Source organism: Neofelis nebulosa, chromosome 9 (assembly GCF_028018385.1).
Source record: "Neofelis nebulosa isolate mNeoNeb1 chromosome 9, mNeoNeb1.pri, whole genome shotgun sequence".
NCBI classification, from domain to species: Eukaryota; Metazoa; Chordata; class Mammalia; order Carnivora; family Felidae; genus Neofelis; species Neofelis nebulosa.
In genome coordinates this window covers 111498466-111516886 of record NC_080790.1, presented here as the reverse complement: position 1 = coordinate 111516886, position 18421 = coordinate 111498466, and the positions used below count along the sequence as shown (strand labels likewise).

Sequence of the window (18421 nt, the reverse complement as noted above, 5' to 3'; positions counted from 1 at the left end):
TGTAGTCACTCCCTCAGAGAATTGATGGCTTACAGCTTTCCACATTACCAGGGACCCCCAGGTCAATGTCTTTGAAAGAACACCTGGCTAGAAGGGTCCTGCTCTGCCAGCTGACCACAGATATATCTTCTGGTACCTTTTCCCTCTTCCTCCAGTTTTCTGGCTCCAGAAGGTTCTGCATAGCTCCCAGGTCTGCTGGGAACACATTTGTACAACAGGAATTCACAGTCTTGTGGTGAGACTGACAGGTGAAAAGACAACTGTAGTGAAATGTGCTTCCATAGGTGTGAGTCTAAACCTAAATCCCAGGCTTGCACGGAAGAACGAGAGCGAGCGCTGGACCTAGCCTGTAGGGCAGAGGCTGGCTGATAGACAGCCAGAGAGGTAATCTCTGAAGATGAGAGAGTTGGGAAGGTGGAGAGGGAAACACCATCTTTATATTGTACCGCCACATGCAAGATGTGGAGATCGAGGGGTGAGCTGCAGGTATGTTTGCATGGCTGGCTGTGGGCTAGGGGGAAGGGAGGTCCTGTGGCCGGGCCTCACGAGGTATCAAATCCAGAGAGGCCTTGTGTATAATGCTGATTGCTATGAATTCTATCCTGAAGCCTAAGAGGAAGAAATTGAAGGACTTTTAAAAGGTATTAATTTTAATTAGCTTTCTTTCCTTAAAAAATGCATATTGCAAAGGAAATTTAGAAGATGCTAGCATTAAAATCAAAATAAATATCATTTATTACGACTAAAAATAGCTTCTGGGTATGTTTATTTCTTTGACATCTTTAACAGGCACGTATATTTTTTTCCTCTCAAAAATGGAAATACATTGTACATTCTGTTTGTAACTGCCAATATTAGGAATATCTTTCATTTCTGGACTGAAGCGTATACTTCGACTTAAAAATTGTTTTAAATTGTAACAAGAAGAAAACTTTAATAGAGCAGAAGATGGCAGAGACTCCCAGAGGTCCTCTTATTCCCTAGAAAATTCAGTGCCAGGCAGTACTCGCCAGCTTGAAAGTACAAATCTTCAATCATCTGAACTGGCCAAAGCCCCAACACAAGCTTAGTTAATGATCCAAGGATAAGCATATAACCAGTATTTCATAAATTATTGGTAAGATGCTTTTATGCATAAGTAATCATTTAAACCGAGGTTGGGGGATGGCCGTCTCTGTGTAACATTTGCCATAGGGTATAGTACTTTAGGGACTTATTATTACCTCTTTGCTGTTAATCTCTATGAAAATTTTTATATCTTCTCTGACTTATATTTCTGTCCTTTGTAAAACGGTCATATTGAAGTGCCAGGGATGATATATAACATTAAAAATGATAGTCTGTCCTACTCTGCCGTGGCTCAGTCAGGATAGGGAGGTTTTCTTTTATCTGTGGGTATATGTAACTTAGTGGTTTTTATCTAGAAGCCTGTTTTGTTCAAGACATTGCTTATACATAGCTGTGTCTCTTTTGCCTGTAGTCCAAGCTCACCTTAACCCCATGGGTTGGCCTTCGGAAGATCAATGTGTCCTACTGGTGCTGGGAAGATATGTCCCCATTCACAAATAGTTTGCTACAGTGGATGCCGTCTGAGCCCAGTGATGCTGGATTCTGTGGAATCTTGTCAGAACCCAGTACTCGGGGCTTGAAGGCTGCAACCTGCATCAACCCACTCAATGGTAGTGTCTGCGAAAGGCCTGGTAAGTATATGGGTGAATGATTGTCATTGGAAGCTCACTGAAAGAGAAACTGTAGGAGGCATAGTTAAATATTGAGATGTGTGAGATAGTCACGAGCAACAGATGGAGTATTGGTTTCAAGCATATGAAGCAGAGTGTCACCCAGAATTTAAACGCAGAAGGAAATAGTCTTTGGCTCTGCGTAGTATGAGCCATAATCATAAACAAAAATCACTAATTCTTTTCAAAAGAGCCTAATATTCTCATTTACAGTGAGATTGATTGGTGTGTTGACCACAAAAAGTGTTGAGAATTTGCTCCAACAGGCAGATGTCTTGGTGCTGGCAAAGAAATGCTGTGGAAGAAAGAACAAGAATGCAAAGAAAAGATCAGAAGAGCAAGCAGGTCACTGCAGGGACAGTAGACAGAAAAATGAGGAGAGCGGTTACGTGACAGCAGAAGCAAACCTGAAGCACGCTAGAGCTGTGAGAGAGTACCGAGGAGCACACCCTGAGTAGCTTCTCAGGTTCAGATCTCTCCTCTGGGCTACATTCAGGCTCCCCATGGGCTTGGGGTCTCTCCTCTGGGCTACAGTCAAGCTTCCCAAAGGCAGGCCTGGGGGCAGCCTCTGCAGCACGCGCAAGCGTCGTATTCCTGCAGAGGGACGCAGGGACGCACACAGCAGATAGAATTTTGTGGGAGCTTTTTGGGAGGCTGGACTCCATTGACATAGTGTCTCATTTAGCAAGGTACTGTAAGTTGTCTGAAGAGTACACAGGTGTAGAAGAGAACGCATAGCCCTGTAGGAATCCCCTTAAAATACGGTTGCTAAACTTCCTGTAGGGGAGCTTCTCAGCCTTTTTGGGTCCTGAATGCTTTGGTGCATTTAATGAATGCTGTGCTCCTTCTACCCCCCAAATACACAAAGATACAAGTTTTCATGTTGAGGTGGGTTTCAATATCCTGGGTCCCATATTTTGTAAGGAGCTTTAGAACCACTGCTCTTATAGAAAGATTAGCTTGTTCCCTCGTGTTTGTCCTTAAGGCTCTTTGAAAAGAAAGAGTTTAAAAAAAAAAAAAAAAAAGAAAAGAAAGAGTTTTTTACCCCCCAAGCGTATGAGTATACTTGACTAACCAGTACATGGTGACTCTGTGTTTTCTGTTTCCCCCTACATTCAATGTAGCCCACTGCATTGATGTCGTGACACGCTAATGGGTCACAGCCCACCCTGACAGGCCTTTTTGATCTCAGCCAACGTGGTGGGAGCTCTAAGTGTCTCTCTTGGGTTTGCTTCCCAGCGAACCACAGTGCCAAGCAGTGCCGGACGCCGTGTGCCTTGCGGACGGCGTGTGGAGAGTGCACCAGTGGCAGCTCAGAGTGTATGTGGTGCAGCAACATGAAGCAGTGCGTGGACTCCAACGCCTACGTGGCCTCCTTCCCTTTTGGCCAGTGTATGGAATGGTACACCATGAGCAGCTGCCCCCGTAAGTGAAAAGGGTGCCGTTCCTGCTGTGGGGCCGCGCTGTCGGCCCCTGAGCATTTTAGGGACAAGGCTGAGACTGCCGGAGGAGAACCTTCATGCAGAACCAAGCCGGGTGGGATAGACCGCAGAGTCCAGAAGCAGCTTACCCAGCTTCAGTATCCTACTGCTTCATCCGTGCAACGTCTCCACACCTTACTCTCCTGATTGATGAAATAAATGGACTCCGGTAGATGACCACTAAGGTCCCTTTCTCCCTCAACATCCTGGGATTGAGAGAGGAGGGAGAGGAGTCCCTATTCTGTGTTGGGCAAGGTATTGGGCTCTTTAAATTTATTGTGTCATTTAAACAGTCACTTTAGAATAGGAGTCTTGACTGACAGAAGTTGAATAGTCTGTTTTAAAAAAAAGGGAATTGTTTTTAAAAAGGGTAATTTAAATACAATGAATTCAAAGCAACCTAGTGAATTGTGCTAGTGAATTGTAACTTGTGCCCTCTTACAGCTGAAAATTGTTCAGGCTACTGTACCTGTAGCCATTGCTTGGAGCAGCCAGGCTGCGGCTGGTGTACTGACCCCAGCAATACTGGCAAAGGGAAATGTATAGAAGGCTCCTATAAAGGACCAGTGAAGATGCCTTCTCAGACCCCTGTGGGAAATTCCTACCCGCAGCCCCTTCTCAATTCCAGCATGTGCCTGGAGGACAGCAGATACAACTGGTCTTTCATCCATTGTCCAGGTAATTTGTCTTGAATGCCCAAAATCAAGTTGTTTCACTGCCTATTTATAAAGAATAAAACTTTGAAAGCTATGTTATTTATATGAATTTCCTTTAGGAAAAAAAATAACATCATTTTAGGAGAAATAGTTTTGCATGAAAACTATTTTTTTTTTAAACTAATTTGGTTTTGGGTTTTTTTTTTTTTAAGTTTATTTATTTTGAGAGAGCCAGCGAGTGAGCATAGGCTGGGGAGAGTCAGAGAGAAAGGAAGAGAGAATCCCAAGCAGGCTCCACACCACCAGCGCAGAGCCTGACGAGGGACTCAATCCCAGGATCGTGAGATCATGACTCTCAGAGATGAAATCAAGAGTCAGACACAACTGACCGAGCCACCCAGGTGCCCCTGAAAAATATTTTCAGTGTCAATTAATGAAAACACAGAAGTTCAAGTGAGGTGTTTTGCTTTCACTACAGAAGTAATGAAGTATGTTCATTATAAACAAATACTACAGATGTAGATAAAATAAAAACTGGAATTCCTCTTCTCAAGTCCAGTTCTTCATAGAGGTAAAAACTTTTAATGGTTTAATATAGATACCTTCAGACATACCCATTTCTATTTTAGAGATAGAAAATACTGGGGTGCAGGGGTGGCTCAGTCAGTTGAGCTTGTGACTCAAGCTCAGGTCATGATCTCATAGTTTCATGAGTTCAAGCCCCTCATCAGGTTCTGCACTGCCAGCACAGAGCCTACTTGAATTCTCTCCCTCTCTCCCTCTCTCCCTCTCTCTCTTTCTCTCTGTTCCTCTCCCTCTCTCCCCCTCTCTCTCTCTCTCTCAAAATAAATATGTAAACTTAAAAAATAGAAAATACTATGCTATATAGGATTAATATGATATCTGTTGTTCTAGTTTGCTTTTTACTGAAAAATACATTGTGGCAATTGTTAGAGGAAAAATGAAAAATAAATTTCCTGCCAACCCAGAAATTCCTTTTCACAAATGCAGAAAAAAAAAGAAAATAGTCTTATTTTGAGTAAGCATTAAACCAGACTGGTACGCCAGTGGTACACCTCGGAGGCAATCCACTAATGAGATTGCAAAAACCACGAGAAATCTCACCTTTTTTTTTTTTTTTTAAATGTTTACTTATTCTCCAGAGAGAGACAGAGTGTGAGTGGGGGAGGGTCAGAGAGAGAGGAAGACACAGAATCTGAAGCAGGCTCCAGGCTCTGAGCTGTCAGCACAGAGCCTAATGCAGGGCTCGAACTCACAAACCGTGAGGTCATGACCTGAGCCGAAGTCGGACGCTTAACGGACTGAGCCACCCGGGTGCCCTGAGAAAGCTTGCCTTTTTAAATAGGCATATAAGCTACTTATATCTTTATAGCAAGCAGCTGGTTACAGTGTGGCACTAATGCACCCAGACTAAATTCCCAAAGTGACAGGGAGGTAGGGTGCTGGCTTCCTTGATGTTTACATTTCAAAGTGATGGCTCCCAGGCCCTTAAGAAAAAATTCCTCCAGGGGCGCCTGGGTGGCGCAGTCGGTTAAGCGTCCGACTTCAGCCAGGTCACGATCTCGCGGTCCGTGAGTTCGAGCCCCGCGTCAGGCTCTGGGCTGATGGCTCGGAGCCTGGAGCCTGTTTCTGATTCTGTGTCTCCCTCTCTCTCTGCCCCTCCCCCGTTCATGCTCTGTCTCTCTCTGTCCCAAAAATAAATTAAAAAAAAAAAAAAAATTTAAAAAAAAAAAAAGAAAAGAAAAAATTCCTCTGATTGTTGTGCTGATAAGAGGTTTATTTAGGTTTTTGAAAAGGTTTACATACATATACATGTTAAAGGAAAAGAGAAAGGATTTGTAAAAATAGGTTTCCTTGAAGTGCTCTAAGAAAAGGGAGAAGGGGGAGGGAAGGGTCCCTATCCCTGGCAAGAGGAAAAATTAAGCCTGCCTGCCTGCTCTCCCTCCCCCTCTCCCTCTGTTCCCTTCCTCCCCCTTCCTTCCAGTGGTTGGTCAAGAAGGAATAGACCATGAGTTGGGAAGGGTGTCCTGAGAAATCAACCCTGAGAAATTGGCCTTTGATTCAGACTGTCAGTAAATACTCAAGAATGTGCTGATGGGCCTCCAGAACAGCTGGGAGAGGTTAGGTGCAAAGACCCCAGGAGGTTAGTGGGTAAGAACTTCTCCAAGAGTCTGACACACGGTGCCACTGACAACAGGGAAATGAGGACTTCTGTAAGGGAAAGACCACCCTAAGTAACAGTAAAAGGCAAGAAATAGGCTGGGGGAAAATATCTGCAGTATAAAGATTATCATCCAGAGTATGTAAACCTCTGTCCTCCAGGAAGAAAAAAATGTGTAAGCTCAACAGAAGAAGTGGGCAAAGGATATAAAGAAGTCATTCTCAGGCAAGGAAAAGAGCAGGAAAATGTAAAATAAGAAACCAGTTTGGTTTTTTTTTTGTCTACCAAACAAATGTCCTGTGTTCCTTTTTTCCTCTCTAAGAGGTCAAAGGATCTATAATTCTGTTTCTTATCTACTAGTTTAATTCATGAGATATTTAAATCTGTGCATTTTTGTTAATATCAGGAATATATGAGGTGAAATGGCAACCCACAGAATGGGAGAGAATATTTGCAAATCATATACAGTATCTGGTAAGAGTCTAAAGTCCAGAATACATAAAGAACTCTTAAAACTCAACAGTAAAAAAAAAAAAAAAAAAAAAAAAAAAACCCAATTATGAAATGGGCAAAAGATTGAAATAGACATTTCTCCAAAGAAGATACACAAATGGCCAATAAGCACATGAAAAGATGCTCAACAACATTCAAGAAATTGGAACCCTCACACATTGCTGGAAGGAATGTAAAATGGTGCGGCCACTTTGGGAAACCGTTTGGCAGTTCCTCAAAAAGTTAAACATAGAGTTGTCATATGGCCCAATATATACCCAAGAGAATTAAAAACATATGTCTACCCAAAAACTTGCGGTGAATGCTCATAGCAGCATTATTCATAGTAGACAAAAGTGGAAACAACCCAGTGTCTGTCAGCTGGCGAATGGATAAACAAAATGTGATACATCCATATGATGGAATACTATTAGGCAACAAAAAGGAGCAGAGTACTATATTCTGTGACATGGATGAGCCTCAAAAGCATGCTCCGTAAAACCAGTCAGATTCAAGACTGTTTATTATTATGATACCATTTATATGAGATGGCCAAAAAAGAGCAAATATACGGAGAAAAAAAATAGGTTAACTGTTGACTAGGGCTGGGAGTGGGAATGAGGAATAATGGGCACGGGGTTTTCCAAAGTAGTGGCACCATTTTCCATTCTCACTAGAAGTCTGAAAAGGTTGAGCTTTCTCCCCATGCTCATCAATGCCTGTGTCCGTTTTTTGATTGCAGATATTCTAGTATGTGAGAAACAGTATCTCACTGGTTTTGATTTGCATTTCTCTCATGACTGATGAAGTTGAGCATCTTACAGGCCATTTGCATCTTCTTAGGAGAAATGTCTATTCAAATTCTTTGCCCATTTTTAAATTGCATTATTTGTCTTTTTCTTATGGACATGTAAAATTCTTTGTGAATTCTAGATACAAGTTCCTTACTGAGTATATGATTTGCAAATATTTTCTTCCATTCTGTGGGTTTCTTTTTACTTTTTTGGTGGAATCTTTTGAAATATACAAGTTTTAAATTTTGTGAGTTCAGTGTATCAGTGGTTTCTTTTATCCCATGTGCTTTTGGTACTGTAAGAAATCAGTGCCTAACTAACCCAAGATCACAGAGATTTACTCCTGTTTTCTTTTTTTTCATGTTTGTTTATTTATTTCGAGAGAGAGAAAGTGAGTGATGCACTGGGGGGAGGGAGGGGCAGAGAGAGAGGGAGAGAGAGAATCTGAAGCGGAGAATTGATACTCAAGAGAGAATCAGCCTGATGTGCGACTCAGTCCTATCAACTGTGAGATCATGACCTGGGCCGAAATCAAGAGTCAGACTCAACCAACTCAGCCACTCAGGTGCTCCTCCTATGTTTTCTTTTTTATTTTTTTTTAATAAAATTTTTAAATGTTTATTTTCCCAAGAAACAGAGACAGAGCGTGAGCGGGGGAGGGGATGAGAGAGAGAGAGAGAGGGAAACACAGAGTCCGAAGCAGGCTCCAGGCTCTGAGCCGTCGGCACAGAGCCCGATGCGGGGTTCGAACTCATGAACAGTGAGATCATGACCTGAGCCGAAGTTGGACACGACTAAGCCACCCAGGCACCCCCTATGTTTTCTTTTTTAAAGTTTCATAGATTTTTTCTTCTGTTTAGGTCCACAATCCATTTTGGGTTTATTTTTGTATGTTGTGTGAGGTTGAACAGACACAGAGCTGGTCACGAGATACTTCCTGCTGTTTGCCACTCTCCCAAAGCCTGCTCTGTCTCCCAGCCTCAGTTGGATTTTTCAAGTGTCAGTTGGTCAAGTGCATCTAGTAACTTTCCCTGTCCCCACCTTCTACATTAGGAGACAGAATGTCTCAACTCCCCTTTTTCTATTAGATACCTGACACTATCTGTTTTATAATTTCTAGAAATTGTTCAGTATTTTGGAAGTATCTCTCAATACACTTCTGATAGCACTTTTTCTTCTTATCCCATACTCCGATTGATTTATGCTTGTTTTTACATTTTTTTTTGTACTTTCAGTGGGATTTTGAAGGGGAAGAGAGAGAGAGAGAGAGAGAGAGAGAGAGAAACATTTGTTCAGTCTTTTTATCTTGAACTAGAACACAGATTTTTATTGGTAAATGGTTTTAGGTATTACATTTTGTGTGTGTGTTGTACTTTGCCCTTTTGACGCCTATACAGTTGTTCACCTTAACAGGAACAACATGTATATCCCACACCAAGTATTCTTGGTGCATTCCTAACTGATAGAGTCATTTTTAAGTTTTTCAGCTGCAGTCTGTATAGGACAACTCAAATACCTGCAGGGATTAGAAAAGAGGTGGGTAGGGGCGCCTGGGTGGTGCAGTCGGTTAAGCGTCCGACTTCAGCCAGGTCACGATCTCGCGGTCCGTGAGTTCGAGCCCCGCGTCAGGCTCTGGGCTGATGGCTCGGAGCCTGGAGCCTGTTTCCGATTCTGTGTCTCCCTCTCTCTCTGCCCCTCCCCCGTTCATGCTATGTCTCTCTCCCAAAAATAAATCAAAAACGTTGAAAAAAAAAAAATTAAAAAAAAAAAAAAAGAAAAGAGGTGGGTAAACAGAACTGATGCAAGACTGTGGAAGGTTGCCGAGACGGTGAAAACCTGTATCACGTTGGTCAACCAAGAGAGATCTGCAAAGGTTGCTAAAAAGTAAACCTTAAATGTTTTCACCACAAAAAAGCAATAGTAATTATGTGATATGAGGCAAGGCTAACATTACGGTAGTAATCATTTAGTGATATATAAGTGTATCAAATCAATGCATTGTGCTCCTTACACAGTAGTATCTCAGTAGAGCTGGAGGGGAAAAGACAGACTTGCAGAATGAGATCTTCCATGTGTAGTGGTACAGGTTATGCACTCTGTGGATGGCCCCACTGGAATCTGCAGTGAACAGCAGTCCTGAGAGGCCCAGGTTTTATATACCTTTCTAGTTGTAAAGTCCTATATGCATCAAGAATCTTACTAACTCCACTTGTGGAAATGTTTTTATATATAAAGTGGTTATTTTTCTAAAAGAGAAAAATTGCTGACAGCTCAGAGCCTGGAACCTGCTTCGGATTCTGTGTCTCCCTCTCTCTCTGCCCCTCCCCTGCTTGCAAGCTCTCTCTCTGTCTCTCTCACACAAATAAATAAATAAGCATTAAGAAATTTTTTATGGTTTATGATAGATGAAATAACGTGGTAAAGTAACCGTGCTATAAATTTAAAAAAATCAAAATTGAGTGTTAATATGAGCACAAACTGTGTTAAACTGTATAGAAAAAATACTGAAACTGAAATTCCAAATGTGCACAGTGATCTCTGGGTTGTGCAGTTGAATATGATTTTCCTCCCTTCCTTATGTTCTTCAAACTTACTCTTGTGAACATGCATTATTTTACAAACAAGAGCAAATTATTATTTTTTTTAATTTTTTATTTTTTTTTTTTGAGCAAATTATTTTTTTAATGGCTGTAGACTTTCACCTTGCTGTGGTATATTTCTGATTTCCTGGACTAGCCGTATATGGATGTTTTGATCTCATTTCTCAAACTAGTTTTTAGTGGGCCAGTTTTAATGATTTTGCATTTAGAGGTAATAAGGTAATAAAAGACAGTTGCAAGTAAATCTCGTGGAACTGACTCCACCCTATTCTACCATGGGACAGGCCCCTTCAGATTCTTTTTCTTTCAGCTTGCCAGTGCAACGGGCACAGCAAATGCATTAATCAGAGCATCTGTGAGAAGTGTGAGAACCTGACCACAGGCAAGCACTGCGAGACCTGCATATCTGGCTTCTACGGGGATCCCACAAATGGAGGAAGATGTCAGCGTGAGTCACGTCCCTCGGGGTTACTGACTGCAAAGCAGGCAGAACACAGTGCTTCTGTTTGACTTGAATATCTAGGAGGAAAAAAAGCCACTTGGTTTTGGATACTGCATTTCTTTGTCATACTTGTCAGGAGCTCAGCTGAACGTGGGAGGGAGGGAGCAAGACTGCCAAGTGTCTGAGTAGCTGGTTAAAGCAACGAGCCAAAAATGGAAGAGTTAAGCCTTTAATCATTCACTGTGAGGGTAAAGCAAAAGGCTTAAACCTGAAACCGGGAAAGCTCTGAGTCCCCTCGCTCCATTTCCAGCCCCCTGGAGTGAATGCTGGATGACCGTCAGGTGGATCAGCACAGAGGTGGGGAGAGCCCCTAACAGCAGGCTGTAGCAGAAGCCTGTAAGGGACCCTGAGCATGGGAGGGGAGTGGGAAAGTGCCAGGGACCTTACTGAACTCAGGGGCAGTGTCTTCAGGGCTACCCCCTTCTTCCCCCTGAGGAGGCTCAGCAGAGGCAAGAAGGTCTGCCCCAGACGTCAGATAAAGAGATGAGGGAATGCAGGCGCCTGAGCTAGAAATGCAGACATGTGAGAGTGTGGCCTACTGGGGGTGGGACAGGGTGGGGGCTGAGACCCTGCTGGCAGCTCCCTTCAGAGACTGCCACCCAGGCCAGTGCAGGAGGCCAGTGAGGTAAACCTGGGTCATGGGCTGTGGTCAGGTCCCAAAAACCACACACAGGGTTTTAACCAGATGCAGGACTCCTCAGCACTTCTAGTATATTTTAAGGATTTAAAATGATGAACTTCTTTTTGGCTTGTTCTTGTTTGCATTGGGAAGACCCTTCAGGTTCTGAGCAGGAAAGTAAATAAGAAAGGAAAATCTTTGCTCACTTCCCAAATCCCACCTCCAAACTCCTTAGCACAGCCCTTGAGAATCTGATGCCAGAGCAACCAGGAGAGAGCTGGCATTTTAGCCGTACATCCCTTCACCTCTCAGGGGTCAGTCTCCTCATCTGTAAAATGGGGAGAATAGGGTGGGGTTGAGGTGAAAGTGATCAGAGCAGGGTGTTCAGTAGATGTGGGCAGTTATTAGTACCCTCCTACTGCCCTTTCCCACCACTCTTAAGTAAAAAATTCTTGCTCAGATTAAAAGGTATTTAGTAAACATATTTTCCCTCCTCATTATGACTGGGCTTCATCTGTTCAATAGCAGAGTACCTGGCATTACTGGGGAATGTACACAAGATGCTGTGCCTGAGGCCCCCTCAGGCACCAGACCTTGGGCACCTTTATCATCTTCAAGACCATGCATTCTGCCTAAAAGCTCACTGTGGCTTGTGGCCATGCAGGGAACCACATCCAGGACATGGGACTGACTGCTGGGCCTGCTTGTGCCTCCAGGTGCCATCATCCCCATTTCTGCAGCTGCCATTTAGAAAAATGACATCCTCTGAGGCATTTGTGGGGCTTGAGTTCACTTGTCCAGAATTTAGAGCTAGATTTCTTTTTCAGAGCTGCAATCTATAACAGCATGATTTTTAAAATACTGTGAGTGGCACTAAATTTGTAATGTTTTCCTCTTAGAATTGTGTAGTCCTGAGTGAAGGACAGTGGCCATGATCTATTGAATGCTTACCGTGTCTCATTCATGTATTACCTCCCATCATCCTTGCAGCTAGCCTGTGAGGTGGATACTTTTCTCATCCCCATTGCATAGACAAGGAAAGTGAGGCCTAGAGAAGATAAATAGCATGCCCAGAGGAGCTCCTCCTTACAGAGGAGCTAAGTGCGGGAGAATGAACTCGTGCCCAGGCAGCCTGACGTCAGGCCTGAGCTTCTTGCTAACACACCCCACTCCTCTCTGTACCCAGCAGAGCCAAGAGCAGAACACTCGTGCTTCTGACTCCAGCATCCATCCTCTTAACCGCTGCCCTATTCAGTTTCATGAGTTTCTTTGGGCGATTTTTTTCTTCACAGGATTTATTTTAAGTACACCTGTCCTCAGCCCTAATGCCTTTAATTTATTTACAGAAAAACAAGGTGTAAAGTGAAAAGGTATTGAGCGAAAGGCTTGTTTCATCCCATGTATAAAATGTGTCCTGGCTCACACTTATGCGTTGGATGAAAAAGGTGATTTGTTGATGGCTGGAAGAAGAGGTGACAGGAGTTGTCTTCTGCAGAGGCTAAAGTGGAAGCCAGGGTAGTGAGCCTTGCGGGGCCCCTGACCTGCCATTGCAATTTCACCCCAGTTCTGAGCCCTGTTAGGATTTGAAACGTAGCCTTTGTGGAGCAGGCACCTCAGCTGAGGCTGAGCGGCCAGACCAAGCCTCCCCTCGGGGGCTGTCATTGCTTAGAGCATCTCCGTGGGGGCAGGGACTATGTCTGTGTCCCCACACCCAGCGCCATACTGGAGATGCTTTACAAATATTTACTGAATGAATGAGTCATAGTAGTGACAATCTATCTATCAAAAAGATCAAAATAGATCAAAATGGTTGCTTCAGATGGCAGTGGGAACCAGCATTCTCTTTCCTCCTGTCCTTGGATTTTGGTTCTTTTAATGTTGCCTTTACATTATTTGAGATAAATCATTAGCTGAAAAACTTGAATCTTATCCTTTAAGTGCTTTCATTTTCGTCTGTCTTTCCTATCAAATCCAATCCAGATAAAATTACGTGTTTTAGGAAAAGTCTGTGATAGTAGTCATCTCTTAAGCCAGTTGTGACCTCCATTCCTTTTCCTTCCCCCAGCGTGCAAGTGCAATGGGCATGCGTCGCTCTGTAACACCAACACGGGCAAGTGCTTCTGTACCACCAAGGGCGTCAAGGGGGATGAGTGCCAGCTGTGAGTACCACACCCTCGGGCCCCTGCCACAGGCCACACCTGGAGTCAGTGACTGACAGCCAGGCAGGCTGGGCCTGTGCCTTGTTGTCATGGGCTCTGGGGGATCCCCGGGTTGATGGATTTGGAAGTTCGCCCTGTCTACTTCAGACAGGTCTAATTTGGTCAGCCTCCATACTGAAGAGGTCGTAGGTTCGGCAGCAGTTCCTTAATGGTTCTTTAGTTCATATTTTATGTTTGAGTGACACTGACATTTCCTGGGTTCCTGACTTAGATTCATCTTTTCACCTCAGTCGCTACTCAGTTTTTGTCACATCCAGGGATTACACCCTTTCCCAAGAAATTTGGAAGAACTGGTATTCCAGGACAGTGTTTTATTTAGCATTTTGGTTGTCTGATAGTAGAGATGATCCTCAGGGCTTTAACCCATCCCTCCTTATTCTAGCATTTTCCTTGGTGAAGTATGTCAGACATCTTCCAAGGAAGAGTCTGGGGTTCCCATCCATGAGGATTCAGACAGCGTCAGATAGACATGGAGCTTTAGCCCTGGCTGAGCCTCCACTGAGCAGGGTGCTCTTGAGACAAATCACTTAACCAAGCCGAGCCTCAGATTTCCTGTTCATCAATAGTGGGACTAGCAATAATTGTTTTTAGTGTCCTGGTGAGTTGAAACAAGAGATTATTCCCCAACAAGTATATACCTGTCTGCCTCCCCAGAAAACCTCATAAAACACGTGTTCCAGGTTGACTCATTCTCAAGAAGAGACGTAAGTGAGAGAAATGCATAGTAGTATCACAGCATTGAGCTGATACAAACAAATACATCATTGGTGAACTTTTTTCCCCCAAAGAACAGTAGTAATAATGTCACCAGTGACCCAGACCTTGCTGGTGATGTTCAAGGAAAGAATTGCTCTGTCTGCATTTTATAGTTCACACTGCTGTGCATATTTACTGGTTTCATGATGCCTTAAAGCTAGTATGTGAAGAAATGTTTAATCAAAGATTAAGTTTAGCCTTGTGATCTAGGCTCCTTTAAACAGAAAAATATAATAGAACAAAATTAACGACTCCTTTTCTCAGGTGTACAATAATGAAATGAGGTATAGGTCCAGTAAAAGACTTTCTCTTCAAGAGATTTTATTTATTTGTTTTTTATGTTTATTTATTTTTGAGAGAGAGAGAGTGTGTGAGTAGGGGAGGGGCAGAGAGAGAGAGACACAGAATGCAAAGCAGGTCCCAGGCTCTGAGCTGTCAGCACAGAGCCCGACACGGGGCTCAAACTCACGAACCATGACTTGACCCGAAGTCGGACACTTAACTGACTTGAGCCACCCAGGCACCCCTATTGAAGAGATTTTAGATACAAGCAAGAGCTAAGAATCACCTGGGATCAAAGGACACAATATCCCGTATTATTTATCTGAGAAGAGTGCTTGACCCAAGCTTTCCTCCCTTTCTTATAGCTCTTAGCTACTGGGCCTGCCAGTATGAATGACCTTGTGAAGTGGGAGATTGGGTTTTGCTGATGTTCATAAATGATATTTGTGTATTTCAGTGGAGGAGTAATGATTTCTTTTTTATTAGACTTTATTTTTTTTCTTCAGACTGGTGAACCACGTTCAAGGGTTTAACAAACAAAAAAACAAATAAATAAATAAATGTGATTCTCAGTGTTTAGCCTTTGCCTGCTTATTTTTACAGAACAGGATCAGTTTTATTCACGGACAAGAGGAAGGAAGTGAGAAATGAATATTTGAAAAATATTTTAACTTCAGTCTTAGAGGAATATTTAGTCCACACAAAAGTAAAAATGTGTTTTTTATGTGTTTTCAAAAAACCAAGGATCTAGGTTTATTATATTTGGATTTGTCTCCTGCACTTTGGCAAATGTTTATTCATTGGTGGTGGTGTAAACTGTTGGGCCATCACTACTGAACCTAAACACAGACTCTCATCAAGCTCCCTGATCTGAGTAACAGTGAAGAATGTAATTGTACAGACTCAGACTTGTTTTCAGTTTAGTTTTATATGAAAGGATCTGCTTGATTTTAAAATGAATGTAGATTTTGTTTTACCTAGCAATAGAAAATAATCTTCATTTTTATCCTCCTAGATGTGAAGTAGAAAATCGATACCAGGGAAACCCTCTCAAAGGAACATGCTATTGTAAGTGTTTTCACAATTCATATTTGTTTAAAGGCCAAATAGATCAATAAAACTTCATACTTTAACATGGGTTGAGAATGGTAAGTGCTTTAAGAATATCATGGAGGTGGGTCCTAATTTGATGTGTTTCTATTCTATCACATTTACTACATTTATGTTAATTACCTCTTTAGGAACTAATAAATAAAATATTTAATGATTAACTTACAGTGAAAGGTAAATCTGGCAAAGGGGCCAGGTTCTTATGGGTAAATGTATTTTCTTTCTATAGGAAAATCCACATAGTAGGTACAGTTACAGAACCAGAGAAACGGAGTAACGTTTTCGCATATCCACTATAATTTTGTACCTGTTTTCCTGGATTGAATAGCATCCACTCAAAATTCATGTCCACCTGGAACCTATAAATGTGACACACACACATATATATATATACACACATATAGATATACATTGTATGTGTGTATATAATATATGTAAATATATACACATATATCTCTTTTAGAAGAAATGAGAAAAACTTCATAACTTTGTGTAGGGGAAAGAATTCTTAGATATGATTCTCAAAGCACAATTCATAAAAGAAATACAATTTTTAAAAATTTTAAAAATTTTTATTTATTTTTGAAAGAGAGAGAGCATGAGTGGGGGAGAGGCAGAGAGAGAAGGAGGCACAGAATCCCAAGCAGGCTCCAAGCCCTGAGCCGTCAGCACAGAGCCCAAGGTGGGGCTCAAACTCACAAACCGTGAGATCATGACTTGAGCTGAAGTCAGGTGCTCAACCGACTGAGCCACCCAGGCACCCTGAAAGAAAAAATTATTTATTGGGACTTTATCAAAAGTTGAAACTTGTATTTAAAAGAATACCATTAAAAAGTAAAAGGCCACAGAGAAGAAAAAATGTTCGCAAATTATGTATTTGATAAGGAGCTTGTATCCAGAATATATTAAAAAAACAACAACAACAACACTTTTACAACTAAATGAGGAGACAATTCAAGTTGAAAACAAGGAATGATTTGAAATAGACATTTCACCAAAGAAGACAGTTGGCCAACATGAACAAAAGACTTAGTAACATCACACATCTGGGGTATGTGTATTAAAACCACAGTGAGGCACACCCCTAGAATGACTAGAATCAAAAGTCAGTACTGTGACTTAATAGATGACTGGATTTTCATCTCTGCTCTACATTCAGTCTGTTGAATACACCTCTTTGGTTAGAGTACATTAAGAAAAACCTGGCCTCACCAGATAGAGTTGGAAAGGAGTAGAGTATTTTAATAACCTTTTCAGTTAATTATGGATACTATCCTTTGATACCATACCAAAACTAGACAACTGGTTATTTCTTAAAGATCAGTTAAATGTGGAACTCGAAACCATATCAGTGAATTTTTTGTAATCTGGTACATTACAACGTATCTATCTTGGAAAACAAAGCCAATACCCAATGCCAAGTTTTAGCAATGCTACGGGAAACTGGAACCTTCATGCATGCATTCTTTATGGGATATAAAATGGTGTAGGCACTCTGGCAAACCATTTGGCAGTTTCTTAAACAGTAAAAAATAAACTTAACAACAACTCTCCGTTTCCCTCTTCTTCTGGCTCCTGGCAGTCACCATTCTGTTTTCTGTTTCTATAATGTTGACTGCTCTAGGCATCTCATATAAGTGGAATCATACAGTATCTGTCTTCTGTGGTTGGCTTATTTCGTTTGGCATAGTGTCTTCAAGATTGTTCCAGGTTGTAGTATATGTCAGAATTTCCTTCCTTTTTAATATTCCACTTTATGTATACTGTTGACGGACCTTTGGGTTGCTTCCATCTTTTGGCTATTGTGAATTATAGCCATGATCTGTTTGGCTGCTATGAACATGGTGTACAAATATCACTTCAAGATCCTACTTTCAACTCTTTGGGTAGAATTGCTGGATCATTTGGTAATTCTACTTTTAATTTTTCGAGAAACTACCATACTGTTTTCCACGTTAGCTGCACCATTTCACATTCCCACAAGGTTTCCAGTTTTTCCACATCCTCACCAACCCTTGTTCTTTTCTTTTCTTGTCTTTTCTTTTCTTTTTTTTTTTTTGTAGTAGCCATCTTACTGTGCGTGAGGTGGTATCTCATTGTGGTTTTGATTTGTATTTTCCTAGCGATTAATGATGTTGAACTTATTTTCATGTGCTTACTGGCCATTTTGAATATCTTCTTGGGAGAAGTATCCATTCAAGTCCTCTGTTCATTTTTAAATCAGGTTGTTGAGTTGTACAATAGACTTTTTAGAATTAAATTCTACCATCTTGGGCAGCTAGCTCTTTCTGCCCATGGGTCCTGTCCCCATGTTTTAATAAAACCACCTTTTTTGGACTAGGAAAAAAAAATTATACCATCTTTGGCCATTAGTTTCTCTCTAAAGGCATGTTCTTTTGCTACATCACTTTAGTGTTTGAATGCTTTCTTGCTTTCTCGAATAAGATAGTCAAGGCACATATTCCTTGCTCCAGACCTGGAATCAGCCTATTTTTCCATGGAGTCTCGATTCCTTTTATATCATTAATTTATAGCTGTGTATCTTTAAGCAAAACTTAGCATGTAATAGATGTACAATTAATATTTGTAGGTGAGTGGGGTTGGAGCCTAAAGTCTCAGCCAGGATCATGATACAAGGAGAGTTTGATAGGTTATTCCAAATAAAACAATACTGCCCACAGACTTTATTTCCTTTGAAAAGCTTCCTAGTTACCAGTTATAAGTGAGCTAAAAGTGTTTCCTGGCTGTTGAATATTTATAAGAAAATCAGTCTGTATCTCTAAAGACTTGTTCTGTTTTGTTTTAATTTTTGAATATACATTTCTTTCTTTCTATAGATACTCTTCTTATTGACTATCAGTTCACCTTTAGCCTATCCCAGGAAGATGACCGCTATTACACAGCCATCAATTTTGTGGCGACACCTGATGAAGTAAGATTTTAAAAGTTTTCTTGCTTTGTTTTGAATTCATGTGACTCTTTTTCTTGA

At 41.6% G+C, this 18421-nt stretch overlaps 1 protein-coding gene across 4 annotated transcripts in view; it reads left to right on the top strand.

Annotated features, from left to right (window-relative positions):
• Positions 1-18421, top strand: part of ATRN (attractin) — a 161402-nt gene that overhangs the window by 84798 nt on the left and 58183 nt on the right. For all 4 annotated transcript variants that reach the window (XM_058685027.1, XM_058685025.1, XM_058685024.1 and 1 more), the window contains exons 16-22: positions 1481-1700; positions 2979-3164; positions 3665-3898; positions 10255-10392; positions 13131-13224; positions 15338-15390; positions 18270-18364. In XM_058685027.1, coding sequence (XP_058541010.1) covers positions 1481-1700; positions 2979-3164; positions 3665-3898; positions 10255-10392; positions 13131-13224; positions 15338-15390; positions 18270-18364 — 1020 coding nt within the window. The remainder of the gene's footprint in view (positions 1-1480; positions 1701-2978; positions 3165-3664; positions 3899-10254; positions 10393-13130; positions 13225-15337; positions 15391-18269; positions 18365-18421) is intronic.